General features: G+C 40.4%; 1 protein-coding gene across 1 annotated transcript in view; it reads right to left on the bottom strand.

The window, feature by feature from the left end:
• Positions 1 to 5,772: 5,772 nt before the first annotated feature.
• The window catches only part of LOC141074232 (uncharacterized), a 50,329-nt gene continuing 28,352 nt past the window's right edge, over positions 5,773 to 27,749 (bottom strand). Inside the window, exon 2 of the mRNA XM_073561812.1 lies at positions 5,773 to 11,298. Coding sequence (XP_073417913.1) covers positions 7,630 to 11,223 — 3,594 coding nt within the window. The 5' untranslated portion in view covers positions 11,224 to 11,298 and the 3' untranslated portion in view covers positions 5,773 to 7,629. The remainder of the gene's footprint in view (positions 11,299 to 27,749) is intronic.

Here is a 27,749-nt window from a genome sequence, read left to right on the forward strand (position 1 = left end):
CAGAGTGGCTAAAATGAGAATCACAAAAAATCAACTCCGATCTAGACGCAACCCCTACCTATACCTGCCGAACCTACAAGCTAAAGGACCTGTGTCAACGTCGAGATCATGTGACCTGTGGGCATGGTCTAGCTTGGAGTTGCAGCTGGTTATCTGTAAAGTGATCCTTGTGCAGTGTTGTGATTTCCCCTGACTTCCCCGCTGTGTGTGGTGTGTTCTGCACCTCCTCTGTAGACAGTCTGTCCACCGCTTACTCGTGCACAAATGATGAGGCGATCTATATTATGGATGGCAGCGCGGTTATCCAATATTTTTATGCTGTGTGTAATGATACTGAATTATGTGCCCGTAGCGCAATTTCCCAGGATTTAGAATGCCAGTAGCCAAGCTCCTGAACAGTGTAAGACCTCAGCATGTTGCCGCATGAGCCTCACTGTTGTGCACGCTCCCCATAGGCATCCATTGGAAACATGTATTAGGTGTTAATGTACTTTTCATTGTTTGCAGTATAGCAAACTGCTATTTCATACAGCCAGAGCCCAAAAGGAACATTGCTGGTGCTCGTACAACTGCAGGAAATGGGCCTTTGGGGTATTTACACTGACAGCTAATGGTGACGTGTCCTGGGAAAGCTTGCATCACAGTCAGCTCACTGTGTAAACAGACTGCTGGTCGCCTAACAAGTGAACTCAGTCCACAGCTCGAAAAAACATCTTTTGTGCTGCAGAAAGATCGTTCTCATTATCCCATTGTCTTGTGTAATCAGGACTTGTGCTGCTAAGGATAATGGCCGCCTTTTTGCCCAGAATGATGTATTACAGGTCGTCCAATGCTCATTGTTTACTGTGGTCTCCCTGACTAAAGAGGCAATTAACCAACCGCCTGTTAGGAGTCAGATTTCTGCCTCTCCCTTGCTGACATTCTGCAGTCTCCTGCTCTGCATCTGCTGTAGAGGAGACTGCAGAGCAGATTGCCTTGCGGCAACTCTCTCCAGAGGCTAAGTCCTCTACTCCTGCATCTGAGCATGCTCATGGGACGAACTCCTATTGGAGTTCGGGAGTCAGGTGTTCAGGTCCTGTGTCGGATCCCAAGGTCCCGTTCGCTATAAAAAGCACGCATGGCTGTTGCGCCATGCGCTAGTATAGCCATACTGCTGCTGTATGTGTGTTGATGGATGCATGGACTGGTGACTGACTTATTGGAAACCCCTACCCTCTGATACTACGTCTGTGAGAGTGTTTGCATTATTGCCAGCGCCAGCGCGCTATTGCTCCATCGCCTCAACAGCCTAGCGTCAGCATTGCACCTGCTAGTTAGCAGTGTCTTCGCAGCGGCTGTTTTCGCCGCGCTGCAGTTGCAGCTTTATGTGCGTTCGCGGTTGCGACGCACTACATCCGCTTTCCGTCGGTAGGTCTAGACGGAGTAAGTACCGCCATCTAGTGCTACTCCTGTGACCATATACTGCGGGTGTAGCGCTGTCAGTCTGTGCTCATAACAGACTCAGCGTCTTTGTATTTTCTTTATGTGACTCTGTGAGTTTCAACAGAGTATGAGTAGTGCACATTGGGTGCCGTTAAACCCTGTGCACATTACCGCCAGATTGCTCTGCCGTCACCTAGCAGCAGTTATTTCATCTTCTGCACAGTGGACCCCGAGTGGCGAAGGCACTTTATTTATATTTTTATTTAGTGCCTTCCGCCGCTCCTAACACCGCCTATCAGCAAATAGCTACGGGTCGGCAGTCGTATACAGTGAGGAAAAAAGTCAGCCACCAATTGTGCAAGCTCTCCCACTTAAAAAGATGAGAAAGGCTTGTAATTGATAGCATAGGTAGACCTCAACTATGAGAATCAAAATGAGAAAACAAATCCAGAAAATCACCTTGTCTGATTTGGCAAGATTTATTTTGCAAATTATGGTGGAAAATAAGTATTTGGTTACCTAAAAACATGCAAGATTTCTGGCTCTCACAGACCTGTAACTTCTTTAAGAGGCTCCTCTGTCCTCCACCCATTACCTGTATTAATGGCACCTGTTTGATCTTGTTATCAGTATAAAAGACACCTGTCCACAACTTCAGTCACACTCCAAACTCCACCAAAGAGCTGTCAAAGGACACCAGAAACAAAATTGTAGCTCTGCACCAGGCTGGGAAGACTGAAACTGCAATAGGCAAGCAGCTTGGCGTGATGAAATCAACTGTGGGAGCAATAATAAGAAACTGGAAGACATACAAAACCACCGATAATCTCCCTCGATCTGGGGTTCCACGCAAGATCTCACCCCGTGGGGTCAAAGTGATCACAAGAACGGTGAGCAAAAATCTCAGAACCACACGGGGAGACCTAGTGAATGACCTGCATAGAGCTGGGACCACCGTAACAAAGGCTACCATCAGTCACACTACGCCGCCAGGGAATCAGATCCTGCAGTGCCAGGTGTGTCCCCCTGCTTAAGACATTACATGTCCGGTCTCGTCTGAAGTTTGCTAGAAAGCATCTGGAATATCCAGAAGAGTATTGGGAGAATGTCATATGGTCTGATGAAACCAAAGTAGAACTGTTTGGTAGAAACAAAACTCGTTGTGTTTGGAGGATACAGAATGCTGAGTTGCATCCAAAGAACACCATAGCTACTGTGAAGCATAGAGGTGGCAACATCATGCTTTGTGGTGGTTTCTTTGCAAAAGGACCAGGATGACTGATCCGTGTACATGAAAGAATGAATGGGGCCATGTATCGTGAGATTTTGAGTGCAAACTTCCTTCCATCAGCAAGGGCATTGAAGATGAAATGTGGATGGGTTTTTCAGCATGATAATGCTCCCAAGCACACCGCCAAAGCAATGAAGGAGTGGCTTCGTAAGAAGCATATGAAGTTCCTGGAGTGGCCTAGCCAGTTACTAGATCTGAACCCCATAGAAAACCTTTGGAGGGATTTGAAAGTCCGTGTTGCCCAGCGACAGGCCCAAAACATCACTGCTCTAGAGGAGTTCTGCATGGAGGAATGGGCCAACATACCAACAACAGTGTGTGCCAACCTTGTAAAGACTTACAGAAAACGTTTGACCTCTGTCATTGCCAACAAAGCATATATAAGAAAATACTGAGATGAACTTTTGTTAATGACAAAATACTTATTTTCCACCATAATTTGAAAAAATAAATCTTGCCATATCAGACAAGGTGATTTTCTGGATGTTTTCTGATTTTGACTCTAAAGGCCCCGTCTCACATAGCGAGATCGCTGATGTGTCACCAATTGTATTACAACCTATTATTGCATTCACAATAGTCGGAAAGTTGCCAGGGCATTGGATATCTGCCATTTGATTGCCTGTCTATTAGTTCTACTAGTGTTTACTAGCTCTATTGGCTACACTTATTTTTTATCCTTTATTGGAGTTTGTTTATAATCCTGAGACTCCCAAGGTGATTCCGAGGTCAGATTCTTTTTTCGACCTCGGATCTCCCTAGGAGCTTAACATCCTGAATTAAGGATTCCTTAAAAAAAATGGTTAATATCATACCTAACTTGCTGTACATGCTTAACCCCTTTACTCCCAAGGGTGGTTTGCATGTTAACGCTCGGGCCAATTTTTACAATTCTGACCACTGTCCCTTTATGAGGTAATAACTCTGGAACGCTTAACGCTTCCATGGATCCCAGTGATTCTGACATTGTTTTCTCGTGACATATTGTACTTCATGTTAGTGGTAAAATTTAATTCACATAACTTGCGTTTATTTGTGAAAAAAAACGGGAATTTGGTGAAAATTTTGAAAATTTCGCAATTTTCCAAATTTGAATTTTTATGCTCTTAAATCACAGAGATATGGTACTCAAAAAACTTAATAAGTAACATTTCCCACATGTTTACTTTACATCAGCACAATTTGGGAACCAACATTTTTTTTTGTTAGGAAGTTATAAGGGTTAAAAGTTGACCAGCGATTTCTCATTTTTACAACACCATTTTATTTTTACAGACCACATCACATTTGAAGTCACTTTGAGGGGTCTATATGATAGAAAATACCCAAAACTGACACCATTCTAAAAACTGCATCCCTCAAGGTGCTCAAAACCACATTCAAGAAGTTTATTAACCCTTCAGGTGCTTCACAGGAATTTTTTGAATGTTTAAAAAAAATGAACATTTAACTTTTTTTCACAAAAAAAATTACTTCAGGCTCAATTTTTTTATTTTACCAAGGATAACAGGAGAAATTAGACTTGAAAAGTTATTGTGCAATTTGTCCTGAGTACGCTGATACCTGATATGTTGGGGGGAACCACTGTTTGGGCGCATGGCAGAGCTCGGAAGGGAGGCGCGCCATTTGACTTTTTCACTGCAAAATTGGCTGGAATTCAGATCGGATGCCATATCACGTTTGGAGAGCTCCTGGTGTGCCTAAACAGTGGAAACCCCCCACAAGTGACCCCATTTTGGAAACTAGACCCCCCAAGGAACTTATCTAGATATGTGGTGAGCACTTTCATTCCCCAAGGGCTTCACAGAAGTTTGTAACGTACAGCCATACAATTAAAAAATCATTTTTTCCACAAAAATGATCTTTTCACCCCCAATTTTTATTTTCCCAAGGGTAACAGGACCCCAAAAGTTATTGTCCAATTTGTCCTGAGCATGCTGATACCCCACATGTGGGGGTAAACCACTATTTGGGCGCATGGCAGAGCTCAGAAGGGAAGCAGCGCCGTTTGACTTTTTTGGCTGGAATTGAGATCTGACGCCATGTCGCGTTTGGAAAGCCCCAGATGTGCCAAAACAGTGGAAACCGCCAATTCTAACTCCAACCCTAACCCCAACACACCCCTAACCCTAACCTTAATGGGAAAATGGAAATAAATACTTTTTTTTTATTTTATTATTTTTCCCTAACTAAGGGGGTGATAACGGGGGGTTTGATTTACTATTTATGGTGGGTTTTTATGTTTGGCAGCTGTCACACGCTAAAAGATGCTTTTTATTGTAAAAATAGTTTTTGCATCACCACATATTGAGAGCTATAATTTTTCCATATTTTGACCCACCGAGTCATGTGAGGTCTTATTTTTTGCGGGACGAGTTGACGTTTCTATTGGTACCATTTTTGGGCATGTGACATTTTTTGATTGCTTTTTATTCTGATTTTTGGGATGCAGAATGAACAAAAACCAGCATTTCATGAATTTCTTTTGGGGGGTGCTTTTACACCGTTCCGTGTGTGGTAAAAATGATAAGGCGGTTTTATTCTTCGGGTCAATATGGTTACAGCGATACCTCATTTATATCTTTTTTTTGTTTTGGCGCTTTTATGTAATGAAAATGCCGCCATATTGGATCCGGGGACCTGCAGGGAAGGAGGCCCCCGCAGCAGCGCTGCACATCGTGCTGCTGTGGGGGTCTCAGGGAAGCACAGAGGGAGCCCCCTCCCTGCCGATGCTTCCCTAAACCCCCGGTACACTGCGATCATGATTGATAGTACGTCTAATGTAGGAAAGGAGTTAAAGTTACTATGTGTGCCCTATTCCATCCTTCAGAAAGTTGTGGGAAGCAGGGTGTGTTGCAGTCCGCGCTGCCGAGATTCACAAATCACCTGGGATGCAAGATGTTGTAGCAGTGTACTCCTTTATTTGGAGGAAATAAAGGAGTACACTGCTACAACATCTTGCATCCCAGGTGATTTGTGAATCTCGGCAGCGCGGACTGCAACACACCCTGCTTCCCACAACTTTCTGAAGGTTTTTCCACGTGCGAGTGGTTGGTGTAGGTCCTGCAGCAGCTGATTCTGTGATATGCTCTCAAGCCAGTTGTGGGTTACACAACTGGAATAGGTGAGTGGAACTGTATTATACCGCTCATACTTCTAGTGTCACTAGTGATAGGGCACTATTGCGCCTCTTGTTCCCCCCACCATTTTTCTATTCCATCCTGTGTCTCCCTCCCCTCCTTACGTTTCCAGACCTAGTACATTGGGTTATTCTCGGATCAAGCACAACACACCCTTCCTAGCCTCTGAAAATGGTGAGTCATATCAGAGTTCATACATCTGTTACATCCATCATGATTAAATGCGTTTCAATAAATGTTAAGGGCCTCAACTCAAATGCTAAAAGGCATCTAACCCTTAAAGAAATTAAATCCCTTAATGCCGATTTATTAAAGCCACTTTAATAAATATGACTCCTTTATCTTTGTCTCAAACTACTACCCTGAAATATACTCTGCCACACAGGAGAGAAAGAAAGCATGTGTAACAATACTTTTATCAAAGATATGTTTGATCCAGATATCCTCTGCTCATTTAGACCCAATGGGTGATACATAATTCTGCAAGATACACTTGGGGGTAATCCCCTTATACTCTGCAATATCTATACCCCTAATAAAGCTCAAATCATGTTTCTTAGAAGAATTTTGCTGAAAATCTCATGTCTCCAGCCCTCTGCAATAATTCTTGAGGAAGACTTCAAATTGATGTTCTCTGAACACAACAACAGACTTTTGCTAAATGATAGGCCTCAATCCTCTTCCCAAATTCAACTATCCAGAGTATTCAGCAAGCTAATTTGAAGATATTCTCTTTGAATAGAAAGGAAAAATACAGGGCGCATCCACTGTGTAAAATCCGTATCAAAAAACACATTAACAGAGAAAAAGGAAGGTGCTCACGTATTGGGGTTGTGAGAAAGTCACAACACCCATAAACGCATAAGAAGCAGCAGCAAGTCTGCACAGGGTCCTAGGACAAATTTGCAATAACGGCGTGGAAGTGCAATGAGGACTGCGCTTGCTTCTGGTGGAGTACAAAAGTTCTTTATTCAGCCAACGCGTTTCCTGAGCCTACTGGCTCACTTCATCAGGGCAGATTACATTGAAAGATAATGAAACATTCTTATAGAGGAAAAAAAAAAAAAATTGGCACCAATGCAGGGTTAAATGACATCAACAAAGGTAAAAAAAAAAACAAAAAAAAACAAAACTCAAAAACAATGAAATTTTATTACAAACATAAAAACACTACAATAAAAGTGTATTAAAATAAGAAAAAGTATAAAATTATGCAAAAATAAAAATAGAACAGAGTGCTATGGATCACGGGGTAAAAAGTGACTAAGGTTAATGAAAAAAAAGGGGGAGGGGGGAGACCTCAAGGAGTATTAGAACCTGGCTCATGAAGTGCAGATGTATGCTGTAAAGTGCAAGTACCAAGTATTAGTCCACTAAACCATTGGATTTAGCTGAAGTGGTTTAAGAAAATTTTTTTAGAAATTATTTGTTTTATAAAAATCAAAATCCAGCAAAATAACTTGAAGTGGTATTAGAACCTGACTAATATAGTGCAAGTACAGGTTGTAAAGTACGAGGTATTAGTCCACTGAACCATTAGAATAAACAGAAGTGATTTGAAGAACATTAAAGGAATTATTTGTCAATTTATTTTATAGGAATCAAAATTCAAAAAAACAACTTCAAATGGTATTTTTGTAAAGAAATAGTCTTTTCATTTTATTTTGTAAAGGGAAAATCAAAATCGGACATCAGAGAAAAAAAAAAAAAAAAAAAAAAGGCATAAAATTGGGTAAAATGTAATAAAAGTGTATGAAAATCACAATAAGGATAAAATCAAATGAAAGCATCATTGATAATATTGAGGCCATAGGAGCCAATTGTCTTCAATTTATAGATCCAATAGACCTCTTTTCTGTTTAATGCTTGGGTTCTATTGGAAACGTGTTCAGGGATGTGTTCTAAAGGAAAAATGATGGCTTTAGAAAAATCTCTTTGGTGAAATGAATCAAAGTGTCGTGACAGACCATGTTGTTGGTATCCAATTTTAGTGTTGTGTCTATGTGAGTTCATTCTACAATGAAGGGGTTGTGTGGTTCTCCCAACATACAATTTAGGACAAGGACACAGGATAACATAAATAACAAAGGCAGACACACAGGACAGGTGATTAGTGATGGTGAATTTTTCTGAGGTGAATGGATGTGAAAAAATGAAAGTATTATGGGCAATATTACTGCAAAGGCTACACCTGGGCCTCTGGCATCTAAAAATGCCAGGTGTCAAGCCGGTATGATTGTCGGGAGTATATTGGCTCAATCTGCTAGGGGCCAGATGATTTTTTAGTGATCTGGCCTTCCTAAATGTAACAGTAGGTTTGTCAGGAAGAACTTTATTAAGTACAGGATCTTTTTGGATAATGTACCATAGGTCCCCTAGTATATTTTTAATCTCCTTATGTTGGGAGTTGTAGGTAGTGATAAAATTGGCCTGATAATTAGCATGTGTATCTTTTTCTTTAGATCTCCCACTTAAAAGAATTTGCTGGTTAAAATTTTTTGAAACATTATTAAAAGTAGAATGAACCAATTGGGAAGGGTATTTTTGAGCCAAGAATCTTCCCTTGAGGACCTCAGCCTGATTATTAAAATCCTCATCTTCTGTACAGTTCTTTCGGATTCTCTGAAATTGATTATGAGGAATGTTAAAAAGCCATTTAGAATAGTGGCTGCTCTTAAAATGGACATAACTATTGGAGTCTACCTTCTTAAAAAAAGTTTTGGTATAAATTTTGGAGTTTTTTATATAAAAGGTGATATCAAGGAAGTCCATCTGGGTATTACTAATGTGGGGGGTGAACTCCAAACCCCATATGTTGTTCTGTATGGAAGAAGTAAAGACGTCAACTGGCATAAAACTGGTGTGAAAGATTAAGAATAAATCATCAATGTATCTTTTATATAAAACCACGCCCTCTAGAAATGAATCAATGGTAATAAAAGTATTCTCAAAGACCCCCATAAAAAGATTAGCATAAGTTGGCGCGACCCGTGATCCCATAGCGGTGCCTCTGATCTGATGATAAAAATCCCCCAGAAAAGTAAAAAAGTTATTATGTAAAATAAAATCCATCCCATTAAAAATAAAATCCTTTTGAGGGTCAGACAATCGACTGTCAGTAAGTAGAACTTTTTTAAAACAGCTCAAACCCAGTTGGTGATCAATATTGGAATACAAAGCAGATACATCAAATGAAATAAAAACATAAGAATTTTTCCAAGGTATATTGTTAGTTAGGTTGATCAATTGTGTAGAATCCTTTAAAAAACTGGGGAGCTGTAGGACATGAGGCTGCATGATTCTATCTATATAAAAAGATAAATTGCTGGTGAGAGAGTCAATACCAGAAATAATAGGCCTTCCTGGTGGATTAATGGTACTCTTGTGTATTTTGGGTAAATGGTACAGGAAAGGAGTAGAGGGGTTCTTAACTGTTAAAAACTTCCTTTCATGGTCATTAAGAACCCCAGAATCATGCGCCTTTTTGATAAAATCATTGTAAATAACAGTAGCTTGGGGGATGGGGTTCTGGGGGATGGGCAGATAAAAATTTTTGTCAGATAAAATTCTAAAAGCCTCATTCACATAATCAGTTTTATCTTGAATCACTATCCCTCCACCTTTATCTGCAGATTTGATAACCAAATTCGTGTTTTTCTCCAATCTTTCCAATGCCACACGTTCTATTGAGGACAAATTCCGTTTTACTGGTATATTTTGTGTAGGTAGTGTATTAAGACGATCCAATAGAAGATCAGAGAATGTTTCTACATGATGTCCTCTACTTTCTAGTGGGTAGAATGAGGATTTCCCTCTGACATCAAGGTGGAAGGAAGAGACCACTGTGGTGTTAGAAGTGTCAGGGTTAGAATGAACTTTTTTGAGTTCAAAATGTCTCAGTAGGGTAAGTTTCCTAATGAATTTTTGGGCATCAAGAAATAATTCAAAACCACTGCTTTTATTTGAAGGGCAGAAGGAGAGTCCCTTGCTTAATAACCCTTCCTCATCCGGGGACAGGGGGTGAGATGATAAATTAAAAACATTTGATTTTATGGATTGTCGCTTTTCCCTTTTTTTTCTTTGCTCCTTGGCCTCTGGCTCCTCTATAGGATTTTTTCTTTTTAGTGTGACCTTCTGAAAAAAAGAAGGGATATCTCTTTTTGCTTGGGGAATGGGATTGCATGCAGATGGTAAAAAGGACACTGCTGCTGATGAACCAGCAGTTGAGTTGTCAATAATGACCTGGTCATTAATGATCAACCTCTTTTCAGTAGAAACAGCAGGGAGTTTGTCTGTACAGGAGGTAGTAGGGTTGTCAATGTTAAGAACAATGAGATCAGTGGTGACCGGTGGATCAAGATCAAAGACCTCAGTAGTGTCTAATTTTGCAGGGGTGAGCGGGGGGTCAAAGAAAGGTAGGGGGAAGGAGGAAGACCTCCTTCTATCAATAATTAGTGCTGCCATGTCATTGGCAGAATTAGGAGTGACATTAACAGTGGGTATGGAAGTAGGTCTTTCCCCACTTGACTTGAAGGAATTGATGTTGGAGTCCATCAATTCAGAAAGAGTACGTGTGGGCATAGTAATGGTGGAAGGAGTGGGTGTAATGGATACAGCTGGCCCAGGGGGATCCCTTGGTTTGCTTCTAGGGTGCTGGTTTTTCCCTCTGTTGCTATTAATAAAGACTCTCCCTGGGTTGGTGTTCATGGAGGAGTGAGTCTGAGTGTTAGGAGAAAAAAGGGGGGGTTTTTTAATGTGAGAAAAATTTTTAAAGTGAGAAGAATTATTAGGAACTACAGAGCTTTCTTCTAGAATAGGTGAGTCGAGGGTAGGGGAGGAAGGGGACTCTCTATCCCTGCTCAATTTCTTTGACTTTTTTACAATTGTATCATGCTCCAAATTAAGAGCTGCAATAGAAATACTAGAATTGATTTTTCTAAAGAGAGGGTGATCAGAGAAATTGGATAACATTGCATTAGTTTCCAGTACCTTTTCTGCTGCAATCTGAGCAAGAGTAGTCCTTTTCTTATGTAGGCAATGTAAAAGCCTCTGCATACAGTCATACTGAATATCCTCCCATTCATCTGAGAATGCAAGATCTTGCGGAAAAGGTGTCTGTAAAGAAATCCTGAGTCCTTTAGGACAGATGTGTTCGTCCATATATATAGCTAGAAATCTAGCTTGTAGGCTGTTGGAGATTTCTTCTTTGATGGAATCTTCTAAGGTGTGGAAAAGGGTCCTCATGGTCCTGGTGTCGTCCTCCGAAAAGGCTACTTGTGGGGTCTCCTCCTGGTTGACCGGGTGGATTTTGCCAACCACCTGTAATATGAGGCGTTCTCTGGAGAGAAGGCGATGATTGAAATAGTCCATAACGGATCCTGGACAGTGGAGCAGCTCCAGAGAAAAACACCGACCGCTGAGCCCCCGCCAAGGGACACGAGTGAACTGTGAATAGAAAGGAAAAATACAGGGCGCATCCACTGTGTAAAATCCGTATCAAAAAACACATTAACAGAGAAAAAGGAAGGTGCTCACCTATTGGGGTTGTGAGAAAGTCACAACACCCATAAACGCATAAGAAGCAGCAGCAAGTGGGCACAGGGTCCTAGGACAAATTTGCAAAAACGTTTCATTAGGAAACTTACCCTACTGAGACATTTTGAACTCAAAAAAGTTCATTCTAACCCTGACACTTCTAACACCACAGTGGTCTCTTCCTTCCACCTTGATGTCAGAGGGAAATCCTCATTCTACCCACTAGAAAGTAGAGGACATCATGTAGAAACATTCTCTGATCTTCTATTGGATCGTCTTAATACACTACCTACACAAAATATACCAGTAAAACGGAATTTGTCCTCAATAGAACGTGTGGCATTGGAAAGATTGGAGAAAAACACGAATTTGGTTATCAAATCTGCAGATAAAGGTGGAGGGATAGTGATTCAAGATAAAACTGATTATGTGAATGAGGCTTTTAGAATTTTATCTGACAAAAAATTTTATCTGCCCATCCCCCAGAACCCCATCCCCCAAGCTACTGTTATTTACAATGATTTTATCAAAAAGGCGCATGATTCTGGGGTTCTTAATGACCATGAAAGGAAGTTTTTAACAGTTAAGAACCCCTCTACTCCTTTCCTGTACCATTTACCCAAAATACACAAGAGTACCATTAATCCACCAGGAAGGCCTATTATTTCTGGTATTGACTCTCTCACCAGCAATTTATCTTTTTATATAGATAGAATCATGCAGCCTCATGTCCTACAGCTCCCCAGTTTTTTAAAGGATTCTACACAATTGATCAACCTAACTAACAATATACCTTGGAAAAATTCTTATGTTTTTATTTCATTTGATGTATCTGCTTTGTATTCCAATATTGATCACCAACTGGGTTTGAGCTGTTTTAAAAAAGTTCTACTTACTGACAGTCGATTGTCTGACCCTCAAAAGGATTTTATTTTTAATGGGATGGATTTTATTTTACATAATAACTTTTTTACTTTTCTGGGGGATTTTTATCATCAGATCAGAGGCACCGCTATGGGATCACGGGTCGCGCCAACTTATGCTAATCTTTTTATGGGGGTCTTTGAGAATACTTTTATTACCATTGATTCATTTCTAGAGGGCGTGGTTTTATATAAAAGATACATTGATGATTTATTCTTAATCTTTCACACCAGTTTTATGCCAGTTGACGTCTTTACTTCTTCCATACAGAACAACATATGGGGTTTGGAGTTCACCCCCCACATTAGTAATACCCAGATGGACTTCCTTGATATCACCTTTTATATAAAAAACTCCAAAATTTATACCAAAACTTTTTTTAAGAAGGTAGACTCCAATAGTTATGTCCATTTTAAGAGCAGCCACTATTCTAAATGGCTTTTTAACATTCCTCATAATCAATTTCAGAGAATCCGAAAGAACTGTACAGAAGATGAGGATTTTAATAATCAGGCTGAGGTCCTCAAGGGAAGATTCTTGGCTCAAAAATACCCTTCCCAATTGGTTCATTCTACTTTTAATAATGTTTCAAAAAATTTTAACCAGCAAATTCTTTTAAGTGGGAGATCTAAAGAAAAAGATACACATGCTAATTATCAGGCCAATTTTATCACTACCTACAACTCCCAACATAAGGAGATTAAAAATATACTAGGGGACCTATGGTACATTATCCAAAAAGATCCTGTACTTAATAAAGTTCTTCCTGACAAACCTACTGTTACATTTAGGAAGGCCAGATCACTAAAAAAATCATCTGGCCCCTAGCAGATTGAGCCAATATACTCCCGACAATCATACCGGCTTGACACCTGGCATTTTTAGATGCCAGAGGCCCAGGTGTAGCCTTTGCAGTAATATTGCCCATAATACTTTCATTTTTTCACATCCATTCACCTCAGAAAAATTCACCATCACTAATCACCTGTCCTGTGTGTCTGCCTTTGTTATTTATGTTATCCTGTGTCCTTGTCCTAAATTGTATGTTGGGAGAACCACACAACCCCTTCATTGTAGAATGAACTCACATAGACACAACACTAAAATTGGATACCAACAACATGGTCTGTCACGACACTTTGATTCATTTCACCAAAGAGATTTTTCTAAAGCCATCATTTTTCCTATAGAACACATCCCTGAACACGTTTCCAATAGAACCCAAGCATTAAACAGAAAAGAGGTCTATTGGATCTATAAATTGAAGACAATTGGCTCCTATGGCCTCAATATTATCAATGATGCTTTCATTTGATTTTATCCTTATTGTGATTTTCATACACTTTTATTACATTTTACCCAATTTTATGCCTTTCTTTTTTTTTTTTCTCTGATGTCCGATTTTGATTTTCCCTTTACAAAATAAAATGAAAAGACTATTTCTTTACAAAAATACCATTTGAAGTTGTTTTTTTGAATTTTGATTCCTATAAAATAAATTGACAAATAATTCCTTTAATGTTCTTCAAATCACTTCTGTTTATTCTAATGGTTCAGTGGACTAATACCTCGTACTTTACAACCTGTACTTGCACTATATTAGTCAGGTTCTAATACCACTTCAAGTTATTTTGCTAGATTTTGATTTTTATAAAACAAATAATTTCTAAAAAATTTTTCTTAAACCACTTCAGCTAAATCCAATGGTTTAGTGGACTAATACCTGGTACTTGCACTTTACAGCATACATCTGCACTTCATGAGCCAGGTTCTAATACTCCTTGAGGTCTCCCCCCTCCCCCTTTTTTTTTCATTAACCTTAGTCACTTTTTACCCCGTGATCCATAGCATTCTGTTCTATTTTTATTTTTGCATAATTTTATACTTTTTCTTATTTTAATACACTTTTATTGTAGTGTTTTTATGTTTGTAATAAAATTTCATTGTTTTTGAGGTTTTTTTGTTTTTTTTTTACCTTTGTTGATGTCATTTAACCCTGCATTGGCGCCAATTTTTTTTTTTTTTCCCTCTATAAGAATGTTTCATTATCTTTCAATGTAATCTGCCCTGATGAAGTGAGCCAGTAGGCTCAGGAAACGCGTTGGCTGAATAAAGAACTTTTGTACTCCACCAGAAGCAAGCGCAGTCCTCATTGCACTTCCACGCCGTTTTTGCAAGATATTCTCTTTACAATTTATGGAAAACTAACTACCCTGTAGATAGATCATTCTCTTTCTTTTCACCACCTCATGGGACCCATACTCGCAGAGGACTTTTTGGGAAATACTCCTGTTACATATATCATAACAGGAGCAGAGATGGGCTCCATGACATGGTCTGAGCATGATCCAATAGAGATTTCAATTAAGGTTTCTTCAATTTTTACCAACACCTTTAATTGGAGGCTTAATGAAACCTTCTTACATAAATGTTCTATCAAAGAAGAACTATGCCGCACCTACAAAACTATTTTGAACTCAATAAAAGATCAGTCTCCTCTGAAGCAATATTATGTGAGGCTCACAAAGCAGTCTTCCGTGGTCAAAGTATAGCAATGGGAGCCAGACTTAAAGATTATAAAAATTAAACAGGAAGCGCTAACTCTGGAGCTAAAACTCCTGAAGACTAGAATGTTCCCCAGACCCTGTAAACAAATCATAAAAAAATATAGATGTTAGGGCCCAGCTAAAGAATATGGCACTAAAGGTACCGTTACACATAGCGATGCACCAGCGATCCCGACAACGATATGGATCGCTGGTGTATCGCTAAGTGGTCGCTAGTGAGCTTCCACACAGGCAGATCTCACCAGCGACATTGCTGGGGTCGGGGGTCGCTACTTACCTGTCAGATGCGGCGATCCTGACGTCCTCCCGCCCGCGTCCACGCGTCGCTCGTTGGCGCCACAGGAAGCCCAGCAGGAAGTGGCCGACGAGAAATGGTCCAGGACCTTCTCGCGCGATCAGCGATAATCAGCGGGGGGAGCCGGTCAGAGGTAAGTATCACATGTAGCGATATCGCTAGCAATATCGCTGCTACGTCACAAAATCAGTGACTTTACAGCGATATTGCTAGCGATATCGCAGTGTGTAACGGGGGCTTGAAACAAGTGGATAAGCTACTTCTATATACACGCCAACGACACTAAGAAAAAGCTAATAAGCACCACACATTATTGGCTAAACAACTTAGAGATCATAAGGAACTGTCTTCTTACGATTTACTTAACAAAAAAGTCAAATAACGTATGATTCAAAAGAAATAGCAGATATATTCCATGAGTATTTCTCACAACTATAGTCACTCCCTAACCTCATTACGAGGGATAATCTCATTAGTTCTTTTCTAGAATCATGCCGCCTACCCACTCTCAATACAGAGGCAACAACAGTCCCGAATACACATTACAGAAGAGATCAAGGATATAATTCAACATCTACCAAACAGGAAAACATCAGGGCCGACGGTTTACCCTACTTATATTATAAAACTTTCCAAAATGAATTTCTACTCACACTGACGCCCCTTTTTAACGCCTTCTTAAACGTATCTCCTATTACTGAATGCATGCTACATTCCTATATCACCTTAAAACCAAGCCAGGTAAAGACAGACTTGACTGTAAGAACTATAGACCTATAGCCCTCCTTAACCCCTTAGTGACGGGGCCAATTTTTTAAATTCTGACCATTGTCAGTTTATATGGTGATAACTCTGGAACGCTTCAACAAATCCCATTGATTGAGACTGTTTTTTGTGGCACATTATAATTTATGATAATAGTAAATTTAAGTTGATATGATGTGTTTATTTATAAAAAAAAAATCAGAAATTTGACAAAAATGTAAAAAAAATTGCAATTTTCAATCTTTGAATGATTATCCATTTAATCCAGATACTCATTCCACACAAAAACATTAATAAATAACATTTCCCTCATGTCGGCTTTACATCAGCACCATTTTTAAAATGCTAATTTATTTTGTTAGCCTTTTACGAAGTTTAAAAATGTAGCAGTCATTTTTCATTTTTTCAAGGAAATTTACAACATTTATTTTTTTGAGGGACCTAACCAAGATTGAAGTGACTTTGGGGGTGCTATATACTGGGAAACCCCAAACGTCATACCATTTTAAAAACAGCACCCCCTGACATATTGAAAACTGCTGTCAGGTAGTTTATTAACCCTTGAGATGATTTTCAAGAATTAATGCAAAGTGGTATAGCAGGAATGGAAAAGTGTTTGTTTACCACCTAAATGTCGCTAACTTCTGAACTGACCGCTGTAGCCGGGAGACTCTAAAGGTACTGTCACACTTAACGATGTACCAGCGATCCCGACCAGCGATATGACGTGGTCAGGATTGCTGGTACATCGCTAAGTGGTCGCTAGTGAGCTGCCACACAGGCAGATCTCACTAGCGACATCGCTGGGGACGGGGGTCGCTACTTACCTGTCAGACGCGGCGATCCTGCGTCCTCCCGCCCGGCTCCAAGCGTCGCTCATCGTCACAGCAGGAAGCGCCGCAGGAAGCTGACGACGAGAAACAGTCCAGCCTGTTCTAGCGCGATCAGCGATAACCAGCGGGGGAGTGGGTCGTAGGTAAGTATCAGACACAGCGATATCGCTAGCAATATCGCTGCTACGTCACAAGTTATAGCGATATTGCTAGCGATATCGCTTAGTGTGACATGCCCTTAAGGCCGCTATTTGGCCATGAAATGCTATGGCAAACATCAGGACCACACAATCATGATCTCTGTGCGTCAATTAGATTTAAGTGGAAGCCCCCACAATCTATTAACCATTTATTTGATGTGGTATCCAAGAGAAAAAGATCGCACTCTGGACCCGTGGAAGCGCTCGAGTAGCGTGAAACGGCCGTAGTCAGCCATTTGACACACTCTCCTTCACATCCCCGACGTGACATGTAATTCAGTGTCAATAAACATTCATCATTATCCCGCAGAGTGCGATCTTTTTCTCTTGGATACCACTATCGTTTTGCTATGAGGTCAAGCACCCGGGAATCCTGGATGTGAGCTCTCCGCCTGCTGCCAGCCACGGATCTCAGTAAGGTAATAGCGGTGCCGCCCGCTTTCTTGCATTGCAGTTATTTGATGTAGTCACTTTTGACAGCAGCAACTAAGGGGTTAAACAGATATGGACGGTGCCAACACTGATCATTTGTGATACAGCAAGTTGTCAGATATAGTGGACAGCCGACAGCTGCTGGATTGTCACCTGTGTGGGGATGCTATTCTCTTATATCTGAGGTCAGTTAAAAGACGTATTTGGCTGTCATTAAGGGGTTAACTCAGATGTCAAAATACTTACTAAGCTACTTGCTGTTTGTTTGAATCTATACCTGCATTCGCTGATTCATAAGGATCAGGTAGTTTTCATCCCATTTAGACAGAGAGGTGACAATACCAGAAGAGGCTTATAGGCATAGTACAAAAATCCAAACATCCTACATTCCTACTCTCCTCCTAAGTTTAGACGTGAAGAAGGCGTTTGATCGCCTCAGCTGGCCATTTGTGCTCAAGACCCTTAAAGTATATTGCATAAACAGTCTCTTTCTAAAGGCTATCGAAGGTTTATACGCAAAACCCTCCTCAATAGTTAGGTTTCCCCATAGTTCTCCCAAACTATTTACAGTAAAGAACAGCACTAGACAGGGGTGCCCCTTATCTCCATTACTCTTTGTCCTGTGCATTGAACCCCTTGCTACTGCTGCCATCAGATTGAGCCAAGATATAAAAGGGTCCGGGTAAAGGATAAAGAATTCAAACTTTCTCTCTTTGCGGATAACATTCTCTCAACTCACACCAATCCCCACTTCTTTCCCTAACCTACATTCCCTTCTAGTAGAATTTGGTAACTTGTCCGGTTACAAAACAAATACAACTATAACAGAGACTCTCCCAATAAAAAAAAAAAAATCCAGATTCACAATTGAATCCCCTTCACAATAACTTGAAATACCACTGGAAAAATTATACTCAGGTATTTGGGAATTATTCTCGCATCTTTATTTTCAACTCTATACAATAATAACTTCCCACCACTTTATAAAGAAATTCGCTCCCTCTTGACAAGATGGATGCATCTACCCCTATCTTTGTTTGGCAGTACTTCAGCAATAAAAATGACCATCCTTACAAAACTACAATATTTATTTGAAACATTGCCCATACTTGTTCCCCTCAGAGAATTAAAGGCACTTAACCCCTTAGTGACGGGGCCAATTTTTTAAATTCTGACCAATGTCACTTTATGTGGTGATAACTCTGGAACGCTTCAACAAATCCCAGTGATTTTGAGATTGTTTTTTCGTGGCACATTATAATTTATGATAATGGTAAATTTAGGCTGATATGTTTTGTGTTTATTTATAAAAAGTTTCAGAAATTTGACAAAAATGTAAAAAAATTGCAATTTTCAAAAGTTGAATGATTATCCCTTTAATCCAGATAGTCATATCACACAAAAACATTAATAAATAACATTTCCCACATGTCTACTTTACATCAGCACCATTTTTAAAATGCTAATTTATTTTATTAGCCTTTTAGGAGGTTTAATAATGTAGCAGCAATTTTTCATTTTTTCAAGGAAATTTACAAAAATTTTTTTTTTGAGGGATCTATCCAGGTTTGAAGTGACTTTGGGGGTCCTATATATTGGAAGACCCCAAATGTGATACCATTTTAAAAACAGCATCTCCTGACATATTGAAAACTTCTGTCAGGTAGTTTATTAACCCTTCATGTGATTTTCAGGAATTAATGCAAAGTGGTATAGCAGGAATGAAAAAGTGTTTGTTTACCTCCTAAATGACGCTGACTTCTGAACTGACCGCTAGAGCCTGGAGACTCTAAGGCCGCTATTTGGCCATGAACTGCTATAGAAAACATCAGGACCACACAATCATAATCTCGGTGTGTCAATTAGATTAAAGCAGAAGCCCCCACAATCTATTAACCATTTATTAGATGTAGTCACTTTTGACAGCAGCAACTAAGGGGTTAAACAGATCTGGATGGTGCGAACACTAATCATTTGTGATACAGCAAGTTGTCAGCTATAGTGTACAGCTGACAGCTGCTGGATTGTCACCCATGTGGGGATGATATTCTCTTATATCTCAGGTCAGTAAAAAGACGTATTGGCTGTCATTAAGGGGCTACTGACATTAAGCAGCTACTTTGAGGTTCACATGGGCAGAAAAACAATCATGTTAAGTAAAAGTTCAGGTGGTTTGGGTGTTCTTACTTTGTACACTATTATTGGGCTAACTCACTTACGGAGAATCCCAGAATGGCCATCTAAACCCGCCTATACAAAGTGGATGCAAATAGAAAAACTGGAATGGACCTTATAACCACCTTTTCAATGAACTCCTAAGCCCAATGAATCATACCAGAGACATCCGGAGGACTTGCCATAAAAAAAATTCAAATGGACAGCTACAAGATACCCCCTTACATCCTTCCAATTTCATCCACGTTTTCCTGATAGCTTGAATTCATCTTTAACAACTATATGGGTCACCCATACTGGTCTGTTTCAATTTGCAGATATAGCTAACAGAGTAACAAGGAACCTACTCACATATAAGATGAAACCTAAACTATATGTACACAAACTCTCGTTATTTTAATACAGTAAGATTAGGCATTTTGTATCATCCTTGTTTCACACTTTACAAGTTTCCAGTACAACCCCCTTTGTATGTCTGTGTAAAATTGGCCCCTCAATGTAGGGTCTAATCTTTGATGTATATGGTATTTTACTATGTCCTGATGAAAATCTGTTGATAAGGAATCCATACATGCTCAAATGGGAAAAATACTTATTTAAAACTCTTTAGTGATTTTGACTGGAGACTTGTATAGCCAAGTGCAGCTATTACTTTTCCAAAGATTTTATTTGGATTTTAAAATAACAGGCAAGAATAGGGAGTAAGGGCAGGAGAGGAGGGAGGGGGGGGGAGAGGATAGGGATGGGGAGGGGAAGAAAAAAAAAGGAGGGACATAGGTAAAATAACAATGCAACAATATAACAAGAGTGATATTACACTTATAGGGTACATAATGCCCAGGTCACTGGGGGTGTAAGAGGTATAAACAAACGACTGCGAACAAACGCATAACGAGAGATTGTAGGCCAATTAAGGCCAATCATAAGTGAGCAAGTATTTAACAGGGATTAGTAGACAAAATATACAATTAAATGGTAGCACCTAGAAGTTGGTGGTGAAAGAAATTAAGTTATAGGGGATGGAAAGGCCTTGTCCCATTTGTTCCATTTTTTATAAAATTTTCCAAACTGATTATTAATCAGAGCAAAATTCAGTTCATGTGCTCTATGTTGCTGGGCTAGGTGGAAGATAACCTCTGGATTTGGGAGTATTTTGTTTTTCCAGTGGAAAGTGATGAAATTTTTTGCTTCAAGACAAAGATGAATGAATATGGGTTGGAGTGCCAAGTCTAGTTCGTCTAGGTTAAGGGAAAGAAGGGCCATTTGAGGGGTGAGGGTTAAAGTTTTGTTAGAGAGTTTATTGAGAGAGGTAGAGATCCAAGACCAGACTATTTTGACTCTGGGACATTCCCAAAACATATGCAATAGGTCTCCCTTGAAGCCGCAGTCTCTCCAGCAAAGGGGTGAGGATGAGTTTGAAGGACCGAAGTGTGCTAATTTTGCCGGAGTAAGGTACCAATTACTAATAGTTTTAAAGTATGTCTCTTGAAGTGGAAATGAGATTGTGGAGTTGTACGTTTTGGAGAGAGCCTCTTCCCATTGTTCAGGAGAAAAGGTGGATTTTAGGGTTTTTTCCCAGGTAACCATATAAGGGCTTTTTGACAAACTATCGTCGTTATTGAAGGAGTCATAGAGAAAGCCATGACTCCAAAAGATTTTATGATGAGGATTGAGTAAGACTTATGGAAGCATGAGTAAAGTTCATTTTTGACTTAAGAAAAGCGAGGACATTATCTTTTAAGAGGATGAATTCTAAGAATAAGGAATGAGGGACGTTAAAATTTTTTCTTAGCGATGCAAAGTCTACGAAATTGGAGCCGTTGTGGATATCTCCCAATTTTGTGATTTTTAATTCTGGCCAAATAGTAGGGAGGGTTACGTTAGAGAGGCTAAAAATAAGAGTAAGATTTGTGTGACCGTCTGCTTGGTTTGGAGAATTTACACCAAGCTTGAGCAATGGCCAGGAATAGAGGGTGAGCGTTAAAGTTAGGAAGATGATTTGAGATTGCTTGAGTGATGATGTTGCTTAACTGTTTACCATTATTTAAAAATAGTTCCAAGTCAAACCAGGCCGGAGGTTCACGTTGGGAAATCCAATGGACACTTTGTTTAATCAGAAGAGTTTGATAATGGGCAATAATGTTGGGAAGGCCCATCCCCCCATTCCTTTTTCCTGTATAATGATGAGGAAGAAGTCCTAGCTTTTTTTCCTCCCCACAGGAAGGTTTTGAACAAAGATTGGATGTTTGTCAGAAGTATGACCGGGATGGGCAGAGGGAGGCATCGGAGAACATATAGAATTTTTGGAAGGATGTGTGTTTTAAGGATATAATTTTTTCCCCACCAAGAGAGATTTTTCTCTTTAAAGATTAAGCAGTCTTTGCTTATTGAATCTGTCAAATTTCTCAGATTTATCTTCCCCATAAGGTGGAGATTATTACAGAGGGAAATACCTAGGTAAGGAATCTCTCTGTTGCACCAGTTAAGGGATGTTTTTTCCTTTATTGCATCTGTTTGTTTAGTGTCAAGATAAAGGGGAAGGATGTTCGATTTTGACTGGTTGATTTTGTAATTAGATAGATCCGAGAATTTGTCTAGTTCATTGAAGACCTCAGATGAAGAGTTTTGGGGGTCAGTTAAAGTCAAAATGATGTCATCTGCGAATAGGCTGATTTTGTGTTCCTTGTGTTGGGTATGGATACCTTTAATTTTGGCATTGTTACGAATGTGTTCGGCTAAGGGTTCGAGGGCCAAGTTGAAAAGTAGGGGTGATAGAGGGCACCCCTGTCTGGTGCCGTTCGAGATAGCAAAGGGGTTTGAGATATGATTGTTGGAGGTTATTTTCGCGCTTGGGTTTGAGTATAGTGCCATAATAGTGGTCACTAATTTTTGATTAAATCCAAATTTGAAAAGAGTGTGTCTAAGGAAGTCCCAATTTATGCGGTCAAAGGCCTTCTCGGCATCTAGTGATATTAAAGTTGTTGGAGTTTTAGTTGAGTTGGCGTACCTAATAACGTTTATTAATCTACTTGTAGCGTCTGCGGGTTGTCTCCCATGGGTGAATCCCATTTGGTCATTGGCCAGAAGATACGGGAGAAAGTTACTCAACCTATTGGCTATTATTTTGGAGAACAGTTTTATGTCTGTGTTGATGAGGGAAATGGGGCGATAATTGGTCATTAGTTCAGGGTTACCTTTAGGTTTTGGAATCAGGACAATCGAGGCCTCAAGCATTTCCTTTGGAAATAGCCCCCAGACTGCGGCAAAGTTGAATACTTCTGCAAGGTGAGGAGATAAGAGTTTACTGAAGGTTTTGTAGTATGAATTGTTGAAACCGTCGGGGCCTGGGGATTTGTGGAGGGGGAATTTGTTAATAGTATCTTCTATTTCAATAGGGGAGAAAGGGGCAGACATAAAGGCCAGGTCGTCGGTTGATAAAGAGGGAAGATTGATTGAGTTGAGGTAGTCATTAATATCTTGCGAGTTAGGTTGGGAAGAGGAAGAAGTTGGTTTGAGGTTATATAATTTTTGGTAAAATTGGGCAAATTCGTTAACTATGTCTTGGGGGTGGGATAGAATGCCGTTTTTGGAGGTGGCTACTATTCTGTTGATTCTATTGTGAACTCTTTTATTCTTTACCCTATTTGACATGAAAGAAGTTGGTTTATTTAGTGCAGAATAATATTTAAATTTTGAGGATTTTACTACAGCATCATAAGGAGTGCTGATAAGTGATTTGAGCTTTTGTCTCAGAGTCAAGAGTTCAAGTTGGAGAGAGGAAAATTGGGAATGATGGGCTAATAATTCGGATTCTTTATTGTGAATTTTGGTTTGGCCTTCCAAGATATTCCTTCTATTCTCTTTTTTAATTTTTGATGAAATATCAATGAAAATACCTCTGAGTACAGCCTTGTGGGTGCACCAATTGTTGAAAGGGTTGGTTGAGGAGGATTTGTTATCTAGGAAGAATTGGGAAATGGCCTTTTCTATCTTTTGCTTGTGTAAGGTGTCATGAAGGATGTTGGAGTTACATCTCCACATATTAGCTTTCTTAAGAGGGGGACCTAATTGAATAAGACTGTGTACTGGTGAATGATCAGAGAAGGATTTTTTGCCTATAGAAACCTCCTGGAGTCTGGGGAGAGTGAACACATCTGTAAGGATTAGATCAATCCGGGATGCGGACTGATGTACGTCTGAAAAGAAAGTGTACTCTCTTGAAGACGTGTTCAGACACCTGAAGACGTCGAAAAGTTCGTTTTTAAAGATCCACTGATTTAGGTTATTTGAGGGACTACGGGTGTGTGAGGAAGAGTCAACAGTGCTATCCGGTGTAATGTTGAAATCTCCAGCAAGAATTAGATCACCTTTTCTAACCTTGGAAATGATTTTCAGGAGCTTGTTTAGAAAGCGAAGCTGGTGCCGGTTGGGGGCGTATAGGTTAACTAGGGTACAGATTTGTTCATTAATTTTGCAGATCAAGATGAGGTATCTACCGTTAGTATCTTTATGTTCATCTATGATTTCAAAGGGAGTTGAAGAACTTATCATAGTGATTACATCTGCTTTTTTCTGAGGGCCACAAGATGTAAAAATGTGGGGGAACTTTTTGTGGTGAAGGTGTGGATGGTTGTTAATCATGAACTTAGACTCCTGAATACATGCAATGTCAATGTGTGATCTTTCTAGTTCCCTCCAAAGGAAGAACCTCTTCCATGGGCTATTTAGGCCTTTCACATTGTAGGAGGTGAGTTTAAAACTCATGATAGATCTAATTTGGATTAGGTATGGGGATGATCAGTAAGGAGCTATGTAGCTTGGAACCTGGAGCAAATGAATACAATGATAGAGAATAAACCAATACTCGAATACAATCGGTATGTATCGGCAAAAGAAACAACCTGTAAAGAGAAAAGTAGATTGTGAACAATAAACAGTAATCATAAGCAGAACACTAAATAATGAACTGCTACTAAGCACTCGGGGTATTACACATGGACGGGTAATAGTGAAACCCAATGTAAACGTGAAAAGAACCTAGTAGACATTAAAGTTATTTATCATTTTCCAGTATTTTGTCTTGGTCTGGAGATGGATTTTAGAAAATTGACGCCTTCCTCTGGGGTGAAGACAGGGATAACTTTGCCCTGGTGACGAATTAGGAGCTTGAGGGGGAACCCCCAATTGTACGGGATTTCTTTATCTCTGAGGGCAGAGGTGACGCTGGAAAAGGAGCGTCTAGCGTCCAATGTGAATTTTGACAAGTCAGGAAAGACCTTCAGATCACTGTACGGGTCCGGGAATGTTTTTTGGTCCTTTAGGTACTTTAGAATTTTCTCCTTCGTTTGGAAGAAGTGTACCCTCAGGATTGTGTCCCTGGGGATGTCAGCTGCTAGTTTTGATGGCCGTGGAAGTCTATGAGCCCTGTCTATCTCGAGATCGGAAGAGGAGAGGTTTGGGATAGCTGTTTTGAAGATATCTTTAATATGGTCAGAGAGATGTTCTGGAGGAATGCTTTCCGGGATGCCACGTATCTTTAGATTGTTGCGGCGGCTTCTATCTTCCACGTCTGAGAGTTTGAGTTTGAGTTTGTAGACCTCAGCAGAAAGTTCCTTTAAGTCAAAGGACGAATCAGTTGATTTGCGTTCGAGTTTTTGTAGTCTCTCTTCATGATTGATAATTTTTTCAGAGAACTTTTCGAAGATTGAATTTAATTTGAGGTCAAGCTGTTTACTGTGGTCTTTGAAGTTTTTGTCCATATCCCTTCCCATTTTTTCCATTTTTTCAGATAGATTAACCAAGTATGAAAGTACGTCTCCCTGTAGCGATTCGAGACTTGCTTTGGAACCCTTTAAAGATGGAAAATCTTCTTCATAATTGTAACTTGGGAGATTTTTCTTGGCCTTGGATTTCGCGGGGGAGGAATTCGGAGAGATAACCTCTGACTCTTCGTCCGAGCCAGATTGTTCGTGTGAAGAGGTATGAACATTTCCCCACACTCCTGGAGCGCTTCTTTTAAGTCTCTGAGAAGTGTCCATCTCCACGAGGAACTGGTTATTTTTACCAGTATTTAGGGGTATGTGTTGGGGGTAGTAGGTTTGCTTTGTGGGAGAGTTAAGCCTGCGTGGTGAGCGGGATCTGCTTCTATTAGTAGTAGTAGCTCTATCGCTGTTAACTTGGCGTTGTGAGAGAGCTTTGTTGCCTCTTGGTAGGATAGGGATTTTTGAGGCAGGAGAGGAACCTTTGTTTCTAGTGGTGCTCATTCTGGAGATAAGGAGAGATTTTATGGATGTGTAAAGCGTTGTCCGACTCACCCCCCTTGTTTGTTTTTATGTTTCCCCTTTTTACTTGAGTAGTGGTGGCTGATTTAGAAGATATAGGTTCACAAAGAGTATGGGAAAAAGAGCTTCACCTTTTAAGGTATAAGCCACCAGGTGGTGCTATTGTGCTGAGTGTTCCCCAGACCAGTCTCTCTAATAGGAATTGTGTGCTTTGAGCTTGTTGTTATCACAACTTAGCTCTCTGTCCATTTAAGGGAATGAGATTAACCCTTGCTTTTATAGTAACACAACAGGGCTTCCCACTCAGGCAGTGTGATTAACCCCTCCTCAGATTTTAGTATTTCTTGGGGCAAGAGGGATGTGAGGGTCTGTTATCCTCAGTATATACAACCACAGCGGCTCCCTGCTAATAAAGTTTGTGGTAAGTATTATTACTAGTCCGCTTCTTAAACTCCCAGCCGTCTATAAAGGAAAGACCTTTCCCTGATGTAGGCACAATTAGAACCACAGCATTGCTCCCTGGCTCATAGTGAGCGGTGATCCTTGTCTCTATATCAGCGCTGGCTAGCTGATCTTTCAGAGCTTTTTCAGAGCCTGCTGTGCTCATCAGCTCTAGGGGGATTCTGTGCCACTGCCACTACAGATGACCCACCTCTTTAGCTGCTGGCGTGACAGGCGTGACAGTGTCCCGGTGACGAGAATTCGGCAGTGGCACCTGCTCCTCCCGGTCTTCCTCTCCGGGTCTGCGGCGTCTCCAGTGGTTGTAGATTTCCTAGGAGGGGAGGAGGAGCCAGGCCTCATGTAGAAAATTTAGTCCCTGGCTTCAGGTCTGCAATGAGGTATAGGCCGCAACATCTTCAATAAGGGCCAAAATTAGTCCAAAATGATCTTGAAAGATCCTGTAGCTTTTTAGGAAGCTAATACAGAGGAATCTGAGCTTGGATGGTTCAAAACCGCCGGAGATTAAGTCGGATTTTGTGGGTTTCACTGGAGCACCCGGTTCCTATGTCCTCATGGTAGAAGGCATAGGCCACGCCCCCCAAGTGCAGCTATTACAGCATCACGTATCAGTTACAAAGGATCAATACAAAATCCTACATTTCTGGTACCACACTCCAGAACTCCTACATAAGTTAGACTCATCTATTTCTCCCTTGTGTTGTAGATGTGCCTTGGCAATCTCATGGGTGTGTCAGATGCTGCAGTCACTTTGCATCTGACTGCAGAAGGTCTCTGCTTTTGGCATTGCGGATCCCTTCTTAATCCTTCTTTTTGGACCCAGTGGCAACCTCCCTCCGGCTCTGACACACCTGAACCTGGGTGTTTATAGACTCTCAGTCTGCTTCAGGGAGTCGCCGGTGATATTCACATTTTCCCTTGTGAAGGTATGGAGCAATAGCAATCGGCTAACTTCCTCTCTGGTGCTGTTGGAGGACGTTTTATGTTACCGCTCTGAGTCTGCTCAAGCTAAGTTGCTTCCACCTTTTTTGTCTTCTCTTTAGTGTAAAGTGGGGACTGACCAGTGCTTATCTCTTCCCCCTTCACTGTTCAGGGCCTAGCTATAGGGATATACAGGGCTTAGGTTCCTGCTCGGCGATTGGTGTGGAACCAATATAGGGACAGTAGTGGAGACAGGGTGCAATTAGATCTGCCTTGGGGTCTCCACTCCCCCTTTCCCTAGCGTTTGGGATTTCTTCCCCTCGTGTTGCACTTAGTCTTCCCACACTGTGAGCGACAGGCACTTATTTTGGGATTGTTCCCTTACAATTCCCTTTTGGACTAATGAGCCCGTCACTAGAACCACAGATCTTCTTACTTAATGTTTTTCCACAGAATCATTCCAGGAGGATTATTAGACTCCTATTGCATGCATTAACAGCTGCAACATG

This window comes from Dendrobates tinctorius, unplaced genomic scaffold (genome assembly GCF_039654945.1).
Source record: "Dendrobates tinctorius isolate UK_male_01 unplaced genomic scaffold, ASM3965494v1 ptg000331l, whole genome shotgun sequence".
NCBI lineage: Eukaryota > Metazoa > Chordata > Amphibia > Anura > Dendrobatidae > Dendrobates > Dendrobates tinctorius.